This window comes from Harmonia axyridis, chromosome 2 (genome assembly GCF_914767665.1).
Source record: "Harmonia axyridis chromosome 2, icHarAxyr1.1, whole genome shotgun sequence".
Taxonomy (NCBI): domain Eukaryota; kingdom Metazoa; phylum Arthropoda; class Insecta; order Coleoptera; family Coccinellidae; genus Harmonia; species Harmonia axyridis.
Window position 1 is genome coordinate 52,342,870 of NC_059502.1, and position 14,594 is coordinate 52,357,463.

General features: G+C 31.5%; 1 protein-coding gene across 1 annotated transcript; it reads right to left on the reverse strand.

Annotated features, from left to right (window-relative positions):
- Window positions 1–3,159: 3,159 nt before the first annotated feature.
- On the reverse strand, window positions 3,160–6,105 carry LOC123673397. Its single transcript, XM_045607883.1, has one exon. The coding sequence runs from the start codon at window positions 6,103–6,105 to the stop codon at window positions 3,160–3,162; it is 2,946 nt and encodes a 981-aa protein (XP_045463839.1).
- Window positions 6,106–14,594: the final 8,489 nt, after the last annotated feature.

Consider the following 14,594-nt stretch of genomic DNA (forward strand, 5'->3'; position numbering starts at 1 on the left):
TGGTTTAATGAACGTGGCATCATCAGATAACCAACAAAAGTTTGACTTAGGTACTCTTAATGAGTGTAGGTACATTTAAAATATTTATTTGTCATATTTATAATGACTTACCTGATGAGGTTGACGGCCATTCTGAAAATTTTAACTATCTAATGTATTATCATATGAATAATTCTTGGAATGTATCTGTCAATAAATAAGAAACGACAGTTTAACCCTTTTTTGAAATATTTATTTTTACCAAGGTGATAAAATAAATCAGATATAATTGAACGAAAATAAAAATCATATTCTCTTTTCACATTGTTTAGATTGAATTTCGAAATCAGTTTGAGTAGTTTGATACTTCAAAATAAATATCGATATGTAATTAATACACTTTGTTACTTCATATAATGTGAAAATACAAGTAAATGAATGGGGACATTTTTTATTCTATTCATTCCACCTTCAATGCATTTTGTGAAAACCCATATTAATGAACGGCAAAAAAAAATGACGTCCCAAAATGGCGGAAGAATCTAGAATTTTCCCCCCCCCCCAAAAGTGGGTCCTGGATCCGCGCCTGACGTATTTGAGTACTTAAGTGTGTTGGTACGCTTACTAGCTTAGTATCAGTTCAACAGTGGTGAAGTACAGAACAGATAATTTTAAAGCTAAAAAGATGTCTTTGGATCATTTATATGAGTTCAGTTTCGAAAAGTTGTACAACGACTGTACAGAAAGGTAATGCTTTTACATCATTGTTTTCTTTAATTATTTTTGAAACAATATAATCGAATGTTATCTTCAGTTTCTGAATGTTGCATTTTTATAAAGAAATTTTTGTTCAATATATGTGTATGAAATGAACGATAACCATATTGTACCTATCAAACAGCGAATTAATATGTACTTTTTTTTTCCTAGGGGTATAACTTTTGAGGAAGACTGCAGCGTATGTCTGAGTAGGTTGACTGGAGAACTGTACCTAACCGATTGCAGGCATTGTTATCACAAAGAATGCATCGACAGGTGGTGCTCCAGTTCTTCCAAATGTTGTCCGATGTGTAGGACAACGTTAATTTTCGAAGGTACCTTCACTATCTTCGATACAAATTGGCAGAATGTCAATATACATCGTTTCGACAAGATGGACAGTGATGAAGAATATGAAGAAGATGAAGAAAGTGTTGAAAGTGAAGAGGAAAATGAAGAAGATAATAAAGAAGAAACCAACAGGGAAATTTAATTTAAGAGTGATGTTTCCTTCATTAAATTTCCCCTGGTTTATATATCTATAAACTCTTGTTATTTTTGTTTGAGAACAATTCCTATTTTCAGGATTGTAAAAATGTGAATCCTACCAGGATAATGATTGAATATCTATTACCTATTCACAGACTAACGAGTACAGAGCGTAATAATTACTAAATCAGTATGAAACTGTTCAATCATTTACCTAGAAAAATAAGATCAATTAAAGAAATTAAACTCTTCAAGAGACAATTATTCGAACTGTTAATTAAATGTGAACCATATTCTTTAAATGAATTTATAGTCTTTTGTCATGTACAAATATCATAGATATATTAGTTCATTGATTTATTTTTTTGTAAGGAATTTGTGACTTGTTTTTATCATTTTGTAATGAACATACAATTCTGGAAATAAATACCTATTATTATTATTATTATTATCCTAAATTTCAATCTATAACCTTCAAATTTAAGGGAGATAAGGGGTGTGTACCATGATCCTATTACACCCGGTATGTATATTGATGACCATAAGGTTAGCTTCCTCCAAAACAGTTTCCATTATGCATACAGTACCAGGAATACGAAAAAAAAAGATGAAATATAATGACTGTCATTTAATTTTCGATTTAAAATGAATTTCGAACAAGTAGAAACCAAGCCAATCCACAGTATTATTTAGAATTAGGATAAAATATAACAAAATGAAAAAATTGTTTTCCGAGAAGTAAATCAAAAATTTTCACAGCCTTGAAGTCACAGATAAAGGCCACTCCTACTGTTTTTTTTGAGCTGATTCGCGTGTGAGCTTCTCCTACTATCGGTCTATTTGATTGAAGATGGTTGAAATATGTGCAGTCAGTTTTTGATAATTACCTGAAGCACGCAAGATTTGGTGTTTAAACACGAAATCCAATAATAATCCAAAGACAGTTTGAGGTCGTTTATACAAGAAATTCGTAATTGCCTCTGAAAAGATAAATGATTGTTTTATTGTTGGTTTTTTTCATTCAGACTCAAGACAATTATCTTGTCTATGTCTGTGACCTTTTTCATTGAGGAGAAATATAAAAACTATGAAATTTGTGACAAGAAGTAAATAATACAACTCATTGTAGCTTTTCATCGAAAAAATTTATCTAGGATCAATCGAGTAATTTGAAAAGGAAAAAATTTTATTCGAATGTCTAATATGTATTTAGATATACATATATGTGTTTGAAATGAAAATAACCATATTGTATCTTTCAAACAGCGAATTACAGCCATCTATTAGTAAGTTATTATTAAATGCCATTTCATGAGCCATAATAGCTTGACAAATAAACATTTTAAAAAACTTGTAAGAAGTCATCAAACAATAGTGACTTATCTGATAACATCATGCATAAAAAATTATTAATCCATTTTTTAATTACAAACAGATAGTTGAATAACTTTAAGAAGAAAGTATGAGAATTATTCAACTATCTATCGGTAAATAATTAAATAATGTTTTAATGACCATAACGTGATCAGATAAGCAGAAAAAGTTAGACGCTTTTCTTGAAGTTTTTTTAAAATGTTTATTTGTTTTATAATTTTTTTTTCGTGGTATTTATTTATCACTGACCCCTGAACAATAAGAATTTAGTTGCTGATATCAGGACCTAATTTAGTTTATTCACAAATTCTTATGGATACCTCTGTTATCTATTAGAAAGTTAAATAATGGTGTAAATTCAAATGTGATATTCTTCAATAACTTTTTTATTTGAAAACTTGACAATTCAGAACTATCAAAAAACTAAACTCCCTTGATTTCCTGTTCACTCGTCTGTCAAATTAAAAAATGAATTTGGCCTTAACATTTCTCCCCCCTGTGAAGAACTTAAATCTTCACTAAGTGGTCGGAAGGATGCACAGCTTCGTAACAGGTCTTTTATAAATGCCTTTCTTCGTTTGAATTTTTGCCACCCTCACAATACCATAATTTCCTTGGTTTTCCCAAAAACGATGGTCCGCTAAACCAATCTCCATCTTGTTTAAGATCGATATTTTTCAATTCTTTGGTAGCCTGATCTGCTACATTTTCTTCAGAAGGATCCCAGTGCCACTGGAAAACATCTGCATTTTCATGGATTTCTCCTATTCGACATGACACGAACATAGGAAACCTTCTCGACTGGGATCTTATTTGTTTAAGTACCACCAATGAATCAGTCCAATAATGTGTTTCGCGAATTTTATGTTCAACTTCTTCCCATATTTTCTTGGATAGTCTGCATGCCAACACTGCTCCTTGTAACTCTAATTTGGGTATGATTTGCTGAGTCAATGGCGCAACTTTATACTCAGCAGTAACAAAGCAGACATGTGTTTCAGTATTATCCTCCTTTTCTTCTGTTCTGAAGTAAGCAACATAGGAATAAGCCTTATCACGCGCATCACAAAACACATTCGCCTTTATGATCAAAGTTGCCAAAAACCCGAAAGGATCAAATATTGACATGATGATCCGCAAGACCTTCCGTTTCGTTGGTGCTATTGATCCTGATGTTTTTTCAATAGGAATTTTGTGAAAGTTCAGCGAATATATGAATTGGTCAGTTTCTGGAGACCAAGACAATCCAAGAACTCTTTTGATTTCTTGTGAATCAATTTTAATGTTTTTTTCTGATTCAGCACGAAGACATTTTGGAATTGATTCTAGAACGCTCTTGGAGTTACTAATCCATTTCACCATTTCAAAACCAACTTGATTATGAACATAAATTACATCTCGTACTCTTTGAATAGCTTCCTCGTATGTGCTACATGAATCCAAATAATCGTCAACATAATGTTGTCTCTTCATTGCTCTGCTTATTCCAGGGAATTTATCTTCGAAACATTCAGCATTCCTGTTCTTGATGAATTGGGCTACGGATGGAGAAGACACGGCACCGAAGATCATAACATTCATTTCATAAACATCCGGAATTCCACCAAGGTTATTTTCATCATGCCAAAGAAATCGTTGAGCACATCGATCTTCCTTTTTTATTAACACTTGGTGAAACATTTCCCTGATGTCCCCACTAAATGCAATTTTTCCCTGCCTAAAGCGCCATAAAACGGAAACCAAGGAAGGAACAAAGTCTGGACCTTGTAGTAAAAAGTCATTGAGGCTATATCCAAATGATCTTGCAGCAGCGTCAAAGACAAGTCTAATTTTACCGGGCTTATGGACGTTCCACACTGCAAAATGTGGTAAAAACCAGTTTCTCGGATTTTCTGTAATCTCCTCTAACTCTAATTTTCTTGCATAACCCTTGTTGATGTAATCCTGGATCTTCTCACGGTACTGCTTTGCGAATTCACAATCTTTCTTCATTTTCCTCTCCATGCAGGAAAGACGGTTGAGTGCGTTTACTTTGCTGTCAGGAAATGCGACATCCATATTTCTCCAAAGGTGTCCAATTTCCCAACGGTTACCAATTCTTTTAGCTGTGCTATTCATGATTTCAAGTGCTTTGCGATCTTCTACTGAGCTGATGATTTTTTCATTCACTCCGAAAGCTTCTAACTTGAAACTATCTTTCACCATACGATGGAGTTCATCATCTTCAATATGTCGGCAACAAAGAGTTGCATGATTCATTTCATTTCCATCAGTTGAATCAGTGAGTGCTCCATGAATAGTCCAACCTAATTTGGATTTGGACATTATAGGTTGATTCATTTTTGGTTGTATGACCTGACGTGGTATAATTAGTCCGCAATTGTCTTGGCCAATGAGAATTTCTGGAGTTGCATTCTCCACGGCCTCTAGAATTTTCCGGTTCAAATGTGGGAAATTCTGAGACAAAAGATCTACATTGATTTTCTGGTTTGGTATACTCAAGTTTTTAACAGTCCTCAAATTTTTCAGATTATAGAAGATTTGTTTATTGCTGTCGGCAGAAATATCAACATCAACCATTTTCGATTCATCATCGAAATGGGTAATGTTATTTGTCCATTGAAAACGGAGTGGAACGATGGGTCCAGAGAGGTTCAATTTCATAGCTAAATTTTCATCCATCATCGAGCATGTGGAGCCTTCATCGAATAAGGCAAATGTCTTGATTTCATTATAAGGCCCACGAAGTATAACTGGTGCTATTCTCAGCAGAGTTTTTTGATCCACATCGTTCAATTTCGCACAAAATTCACTCGAAGCTGCTGTTTTATCTTGTAAAGTTGGATATGAGCTGTTTGGATCTCTTGCCAGATGAAGAAGACTGCTATGCTTTCCTTTACAACCCATTATACCACATCTCGTTCTGAGGAAACATTTATTAGCCATGTGACCCAATTGGAGACATAGAAAACATAATCTCAAATTCATAACTGATTGTCTTCTTTCTGGTATAGTCTTCTCTATGAATTCACCACATTCCTCTATTTTATGATTCGTTCTCTGGCAAAATACACAAACTTTGGAATTTTCTGCCTTTCTCGGCTCGGACTTTTTTGAAAAACTAACTGTTTCTTTCCTTGACATGTGTTTACTTCTCTGGAATGGATTACTTGTAGAAGCCATAGAATTTACCTCTTCTTCGTACCAATTTGCAAAATCTTCAAGGGATGTTGGTATTCCCTGTAAATCTTTCTGATATTTATATTTTCCCCAGTTGTACTTTTGTATGGTGGGAAGTTTTTCAACAATATTCACTAACATTTCCGGATGGAACAAATATAGTGAAGAATTAACATTTCTCATCGTGACCACCATATTAGTAACTGCGTTTGAGAAAAAAATACAGGATTCCAAACTGTCTTCTTTTACAGGGCTGATTTTCTTCACTTTTTCCATGAGAGATAGAACAATCCATTCAGGTCTACCAAAATTCATCTCGAGCATATTGATTATCCTTGAAACATTGCTTGGAGATATTAGAAGAGCTTTAACAGTTTCCCTAGCTTTTCCCTTGAGTGCTCTATCAAGACGAATGAGGTTATCCTGGTCTGATAATCCTTCATTCCACCTTCAATGCATGTTGTGAAAACCCATATTAATGAACGGCAAAAAAAAATGACGTCCCAAAATGGCGGAAGAATCTAGAATTTCCCCCCCCCCCAAAAGTGGGTCCTGGATCCGCGCCTGACGTATTTGAGTACTTAAGTGTGTTGGTACGCTTACTAGCTTAGTATCAGTTCAACAGTGGTGAAGTACAGAACAGATAATTTTAAAGCTAAAAAGATGTCTTTGGATCATTTATATGAGTTCAGTTTCGAAAAGTTGTACAACGACTGTACAGAAAGGTAATGCTTTTACATCATTGTTTTCTTTAATTATTTTTGAAACAATATAATCGAATGTTATCTTCAGTTTCTGAATGTTGCATTTTTATAAAGAAATTTTTGTTCAATATATGTGTATGAAATGAAAGATAACCATATTGTACCTATCAAACAGCGAATTAATATGTACTTTTTTTTTCCTAGGGGTATAACTTTTGAGGAAGACTGCAGCGTATGTCTGAGTAGGTTGACTGGAGAACTGTACCTAACCGATTGCAGGCATTGTTTTCACAAAGAATGCATCGACAGGTGGTGCTCCAGTTCTTCCAAATGTTGTCCGATGTGTAGGACAACGTTAATTTTCGAAGGTACCTTCACTATCTTCGATACAAATTGGCAGAATGTCAATATACATCGTTTCGACAAGATGGACAGTGATGAAGAATATGAAGAAGATGAAGAAAGTGTTGAAAGTGAAGAGGAAAATGAAGAAGATAATAAAGAAGAAACCAACAGGGAAATTTAATTTAAGAGTGATGTTTCCTTCATTAAATTTCCCCTGGTTTATATATCTATAAACTCTTGTTATTTTTGTTTGAGAACAATTCCTATTTTCAGGATTGTAAAAATGTGAATCCTACCAGGATAATGATTGAATATCTATTACCTATTCACAGACTAACGAGTACAGAGCGTAATAATTACTAAATCAGTATGAAACTGTTCAATTATTTACCTAGAAAAATAAGATCAATTAAAGAAATTAAACTCTTCAAGAGACAATTATTCGAACTGTTAATTAAATGTGAACCATATTCTTTAAATGAATTTATAGTCTTTTGTCATGTACAAATATCATAGATATATTAGTTCATTGATTTATTTTTTTGTAAGGAATTTGTGACTTGTTTTTATCATTTTGTAATGTACATACAATTCTGGAAATAAATACCTATTATTATTATTATTATTATCCTAAATTTCAATCTATAACCTTCAAATTTAAGGGAGATAAGGGGTGTGTACCATGATCCTATTACACCCGGTATGTATATTGATGACCATAAGGTTAGCTTCCTCCAAAACAGTTTCCATTATGCATACAGTACCAGGAATACGAAAAAAAAAGATGAAATATAATGACTGTCATTTAATTTTCGATTTAAAATGAATTTCGAACAAGTAGAAACCAAGCCAATCCACAGTATTATTTAGAATTAGGATAAAATATAACAAAATGAAAAAATTGTTTTCCGAGAAGTAAATCAAAAATTTTCACAGCCTTGAAGTCACAGATAAAGGCCACTCCTACTGTTTTTTTTGAGCTGATTCGCGTGTGAGCTTCTCCTACTATCGGTCTATTTGATTGAAGATGGTTGAAATATGTGCAGTCAGTTTTTGATAATTACCTGAAGCACGCAAGATTTGGTGCTTAAACACGAAATCCAATAATAATCCAAAGACAGTTTGAGGTCGTTTATACAAGAAATTCGTAATTGCCTCTGAAAAGATAAATGATTGTTTTATTGTTGGTTTTTTTCATTCAGACTCAAGACTATTATCTTGTCTATGTCTGTGACCTTTTTCATTGAGGAGAAATATAAAAACTATGAAATTTGTGACAAGAAGTAAATAATACAACTCATTGTAGCTTTTCATCGGAAAAATTTATCTAGGATCAATCGAGTAATTTGAAAAGGAAAAAATTTTATTCGAATGTCTAATATGTATTTACATATACATATATGTGTTTGAAATGAAAATAACCATATTGTACCTTTCAAAGAGCGAATTACAGCCATCTATTAGTAAGTTATTATTAAATGCCATTTCATGAGCCATAATAGCTTGACAAATAAACATTTTAAAAAACTTGTAAGAAGTCATCAAACAATAGTGACTTATCTGATAACATCATGCATAAAAAATTATTAATCCATTTTTTAATTACAAACAGATAGTTGAATAACTTTAAGAAGAAAGTATGAGAATTATTCAACTATCTATCAGTAAATAATTAAATAATGCTTTAATGACCATAACGTGATCAGATAAGCAGAAAAAGTTAGACGCTTTTCTTGAAGTTTTTTTAAAATGTTTATTTGTTTTATAATTTTTTTTTCGTGGTATTTATTTATCACTGACCCCTGAACAATAAGAATTTAGTTGCTGATATCAGGACCTAATTTAGTTTATTCACAAATTCTTATGGATACCTCTGTTATCTATTAGAAAGTTAAATAATGGTTTAATGAACGTGGCATCATCAGATAACCAACAAAAGTTTGACTTAGGTACTCTTAATGAGTGTAGGTACATTTAAAATATTTATTTGTCATATTTATAATGACTTACCTAATGAGGTTGACGGCCATTCTGAAAATTTTAACTATCTAATGTATTATCAGATGAATAATTCTTGGAATGTATCTGTCAACAAATAAGAAACGACAGTTTAACCCTTTTTTGAAATATTTATTTTTACCAAGGTGATAAAATAAATCAGATATAATTGAACGAAAATAAAAATCATATTCTCTTTTCACATTGTTTAGATTGAATTTCGAAACGTTCAACTAAAGAACGAAATCAGTTTGAGTAGTTTGATACTTCAAAATAAATATCGATATGTAATTAATACACTTTGTTACTTTATATAATGTGAAAATACAAGTAAATGAATGGGGACATTTTTTATTCTATTCATTCCACCTTCAATGCATTTTGTGAAAACCCATATTAATGAACGGCAAAAAAAAATGACGTCCCAAAATGGCGGAAGAATCTAGAATTTTCCCCCCCCCCAAAAGTGGGTCCTGGATCCGCGCCTGACGTATTTGAGTACTTAAGTGTGTTGGTACGCTTACTAGCTTAGTATCAGTTCAACAGTGGTGAAGTACAGAACAGATAATTTCAAAGCTAAAAAGATGTCTTTGGATCATTTATATGAGTTCAGTTTCGAAAAGTTGTACAACGACTGTACAGAAAGGTAATGCTTTTACATCATTGTTTTCTTTAATTATTTTTGAAACAATATAATCGAATGTTTTCTTCAGTTTCTGAATGTTGCATTTTTATAAAGAAATTTTTGTTCAATATATGTGTATGAAATGAACGATAACCATATTGTACCTATCAAACAGCGAATTAATATGTACTTTTTTTTTCCTAGGGGTATAACTTTTGAGGAAGACTGCAGCGTATGTCTGAGTAGGTTGACTGGAGAACTGTACCTAACCGATTGCAGGCATTGTTTTCACAAAGAATGCATCGACAGGTGGTGCTCCAGTTCTTCCAAATGTTGTCCGATGTGTAGGACAACGTTAATTTTCGAAGGTACCTTCACTATCTTCGATACAAATTGGCAGAATGTCAATATACATCGTTTCGACAAGATGGACAGTGATGAAGAATATGAAGAAGATGAAGAAAGTGTTGAAAGTGAAGAGGAAAATGAAGAAGATAATAAAGAAGAAACCAACAGGGAAATTTGATTTAAGAGTGATGTTTCCTTCATTAAATTTCCCCTGGTTTATATATCTATAAACTCTTGTTATTTTTGTTTGAGAACAATTCCTATTTTCAGGATTGTAAAAATGTGAATCCTACCAGGATAATGATTGAATATCTATTACCTATTCACAGACTAACGAGTACAGAGCGTAATAATTACTAAATCAGTATGAAACTGTTCAATCATTTACCTAGAAAAATAAGATCAATTAAAGAAATTAAACTCTTCAAGAGACAATTATTCGAACTGTTAATTAAATGTGAACCATATCCTTTAAATGAATTTATAGTCTTTTGTCATGTACAAATATCATAGATATATTAGTTCATTGATTTATTTTTTTGTAAGGAATTTGTGACTTGTTTTTATCATTTTGTAATGAACATACAATTCTGGAAATAAATACCTATTATTATTATTATTATTATCCTAAATTTCAATCTATAACCTTCAAATTTAAGGGAGATAAGGGGTGTGTACCATGATCCTTTTACACCCGGTATGTATATTGATGACCATAAGGTTAGCTTCCTCCAAAACAGTTTCCATTATGGATACAGTACCAGGAATACGAAAAAAAAGATGAAATATAATGACTGTCATTTAATTTTCGATTTAAAATGAATTTCGAACAAGTAGAAACCAATCCAATCCACAGTATTATTTAGAATTAGAATAAAAGATAACAAAATGAAAAAATTGTTTTCCGAGAAGTAAATCAAAAATTTTCACAGCCTTGAAGTCACAGATAAAGGCCACTCCTACTGTTTTTTTTGAGCTGATTCGCGTGTGAGCTTCTCCTACTATCGGTCTATTTGATTGAAGATGGTTGAAATATGTGCAGTCAGTTTTTGATAATTACCTGAAGCACGCAAGATTTGGTGCTTAAACACGAAATCCAATAATAATCCAAAGACAGTTTGAGGTCGTTTATACAAGAAATTCGTAATTGCCTCTGAAAAGATAAATGATTGTTTTATTGTTGGTTTTTTTCATTCAGACTCAAGACAATTATCTTGTCTATGTCTGTGACCTTTTTCATTGAGGAGAAATATAAAAACTATGAAATTTGTGACAAGAAGTAAATAATACAACTCATTGTAGCTTTTCATCGAAAAAATTTATCTAGGATCAATCGAGTAATTTGAAAAGGAAAAAATTTTATTCGAATGTCTAATATGTATTTAGATATACATATATGTGTTTGAAATGAAAATAACCATATTGTACCTTTCAAACAGCGAATTACAGCCATCTATTAGTAAGTTATTATTAAATGCCATTTCATGAGCCATAATAGCTTGACAAATAAACATTTTAAAAAACTTGTAAGAAGTCATCAAACAATAGTGACTTATCTGATAACATCATGCATAAAAAATTATTAATCCATTTTTTAATTACAAACAGATAGTTGAATAACTTTAAGAAGAAAGTATGAGAATTATTCAACTATCTATCAGTAAATAATTAAATAATGTTTTAATGACCATAACGTGATCAGATAAGCAGAAAAAGTTAGACGCTTTTCTTGAAGTTTTTTTAAAATGTTTATTTGTTTTATAATTTTTTTTTCGTGGTATTTATTTATCACTGACCCCTGAACAATAAGAATTTAGTTGCTGATATCAGGACCTAATTTAGTTTATTCACAAATTCTTATGGATACCTCTGTTATCTATTAGAAAGTTAAATAATGGTTTAATGAACGTGGCATCATCAGATAACCAACAAAAGTTTGACTTAGGTACTCTTAATGAGTGTAGGTACATTTAAAATATTTATTTGTCATATTTATAATGACTTACCTAATGAGGTTGACGGCCATTCTGAAAATTTTAACTATCTAATGTATTATCAGATGAATAATTCTTGGAATGTATCTGTCAACAAATAAGAAACGACAGTTTAACCCTTTTTTGAAATATTTATTTTTACCAAGGTGATAAAATAAATCAGATATAATTGAACGAAAATAAAAATCATATTCTCTTTTCACATTGTTTAGATTGAATTTCGAAATCAGTTTGAGTAGTTTGATACTTCAAAATAAATATCGATATGTAATTAATACACTTTGTTACTTCATATAATGTGAAAATACAAGTAAATGAATGGGGACATTTTTTATTCTATTCATTCCACCTTCAATGCATTTTGTGAAAACCCATATTAATGAACGGCAAAAAAAAATGACGTCCCAAAATGGCGGAAGAATCTAGAATTTTCCCCCCCCCCAAAAGTGGGTCCTGGATCCGCGCCTGACGTATTTGAGTACTTAAGTGTGTTGGTACGCTTACTAGCTTAGTATCAGTTCAACAGTGGTGAAGTACAGAACAGATAATTTTAAAGCTAAAAAGATGTCTTTGGATCATTTATATGAGTTCAGTTTCGAAAAGTTGTACAACGACTGTACAGAAAGGTAATGCTTTTACATCATTGTTTTCTTTAATTATTTTTGAAACAATATAATCGAATGTTATCTTCAGTTTCTGAATGTTGCATTTTTATAAAGAAATTTTCGTTCAATATATGTGTATGAAATGAACGATAACCATATTGTACCTATCAAACAGCGAATTAATATGTACTTTTTTTTTCCTAGGGGTATAACTTTTGAGGAAGACTGCAGCGTATGTCTGAGTAGGTTGACTGGAGAACTGTACCTAACCGATTGCAGGCATTGTTTTCACAAAGAATGCATCGACAGGTGGTGCTCCAGTTCTTCCAAATGTTGTCCGATGTGTAGGACAACGTTAATTTTCGAAAGTACCTTCACTATCTTCGATACAAATTGGCAGAATGTCAATATACATCGTTTCGACAAGATGGACAGTGATGAAGAATATGAAGAAAATGAAGAAAGTGTTGAAAGTGAAGAGGAAAATGAAGAAGATAATAAAGAAGAAACCAACAGGGAAATTTAATTTAAGAGTGATGTTTCCTTCATTAAATTTCCCCTGGTTTATATATCTATAAACTCTTGTTATTTTTGTTTGAGAACAATTCCTATTTTCAGGATTGTAAAAATGTGAATCCTACCAGGATAATGATTGAATATCTATTACCTATTCACAGACTAACGAGTACAGAGCGTAATAATTACTAAATCAGTATGAAACTGTTCAATCATTTACCTAGAAAAATAAGATCAATTAAAGAAATTAAACTCTTCAAGAGACAATTATTCGAACTGTTAATTAAATGTGAACCATATTCTTTAAATGAATTTATAGTCTTTTGTCATGTACAAATATCATAGATATATTAGTTCATTGATTTATTTTTTTGTAAGGAATTTGTGACTTGTTTTTATCATTTTGTAATGTACATACAATTCTGGAAATAAATACCTATTATTATTATTATTATTATCCTAAATTTCAATCTATAACCTTCAAATTCAAGGGAGATAAGGGGTGTGTACCATGATCCTATTACACCCGGTATGTATATTGATGACCATAAGGTTAGCTTCCTCCAAAACAGTTTCCATTATGCATACAGTACCAGGAATACGAAAAAAAAAGATGAAATATAATGACTGTCATTTAATTTTCGATTTAAAATGAATTTCGAACAAGTAGAAACCAAGCCAATCCACAGTATTATTTAGAATTAGGATAAAATATAACAAAATGAAAAAATTGTTTTCCGAGAAGTAAATCAAAAATTTTCACTGCCTTGAAGTCACAGATAAAGGCCACTCCTACTGTTTTTTTTGAGCTGATTCGCGTGTGAGCTTCTCCTACTATCGGTCTATTTGATTGAAGATGGTTGAAATATGTGCAGTCAGTTTTTGATAATTACCTGAAGCACGCAAGATTTGGTGTTTAAACACGAAATCCAATAATAATCCAAAGACAGTTTGAGGTCGTTTATACAAGAAATTCGTAATTGCCTCTGAAAAGATAAATTATTGTTTTATTGTTGGTTTTTTTCATTCAGACTCAAGACAATTATCTTGTCTATGTCTGTGACCTTTTTCATTGAGGAGAAATATAAAAACTATGAAATTTGTGACAAGAAGTAAATAATACAACTCATTGTAGCTTTTCATCGGAAAAATTTATCTAGGATCAATCGAGTAATTTGAAAAGGAAAAAATTTTATTCGAATGTCTAATATGTATTTAGATATACATATATGTGTTTGAAATGAAAATAACCATATTGTACCTTTCAAACAGCGAATTACAGCCATCTATTAGTAAGTTATTATTAAATGCCATTTCATGAGCCATAATAGCTTGACAAATAAACATTTTAAAAAACTTGTAAGAAGTCATCAAACAATAGTGACTTATCTGATAACATCATGCATAAAAAATTATTAATCCATTTTTTAATTACAAACAGATAGTTGAATAACTTTAAGAAGAAAGTATGAGAATTATTCAACTATCTATCAGTAAATAATTAAATAATGCTTTAATGACCATAACGTGATCAGATAAGCAGAAAAAGTTAGACGCTTTTCTTGAAGTTTTTTTAAAATGTTTATTTGTTTTATAATTTTTTTTTCGTGGTATTTATTTATCACTGACCCCTGAACAATAAGAATTTAGTTGCTGATATCAGGACCTAATTTAGTTT

Excerpts from the sequence above, each read along its gene's own strand:
- LOC123673397 (XM_045607883.1), bottom strand. The coding sequence starts at position 6,105 with ATGCTCGAGATGAATTTTGGTAGACCTGAATGGATTGTTCTATCTCTC.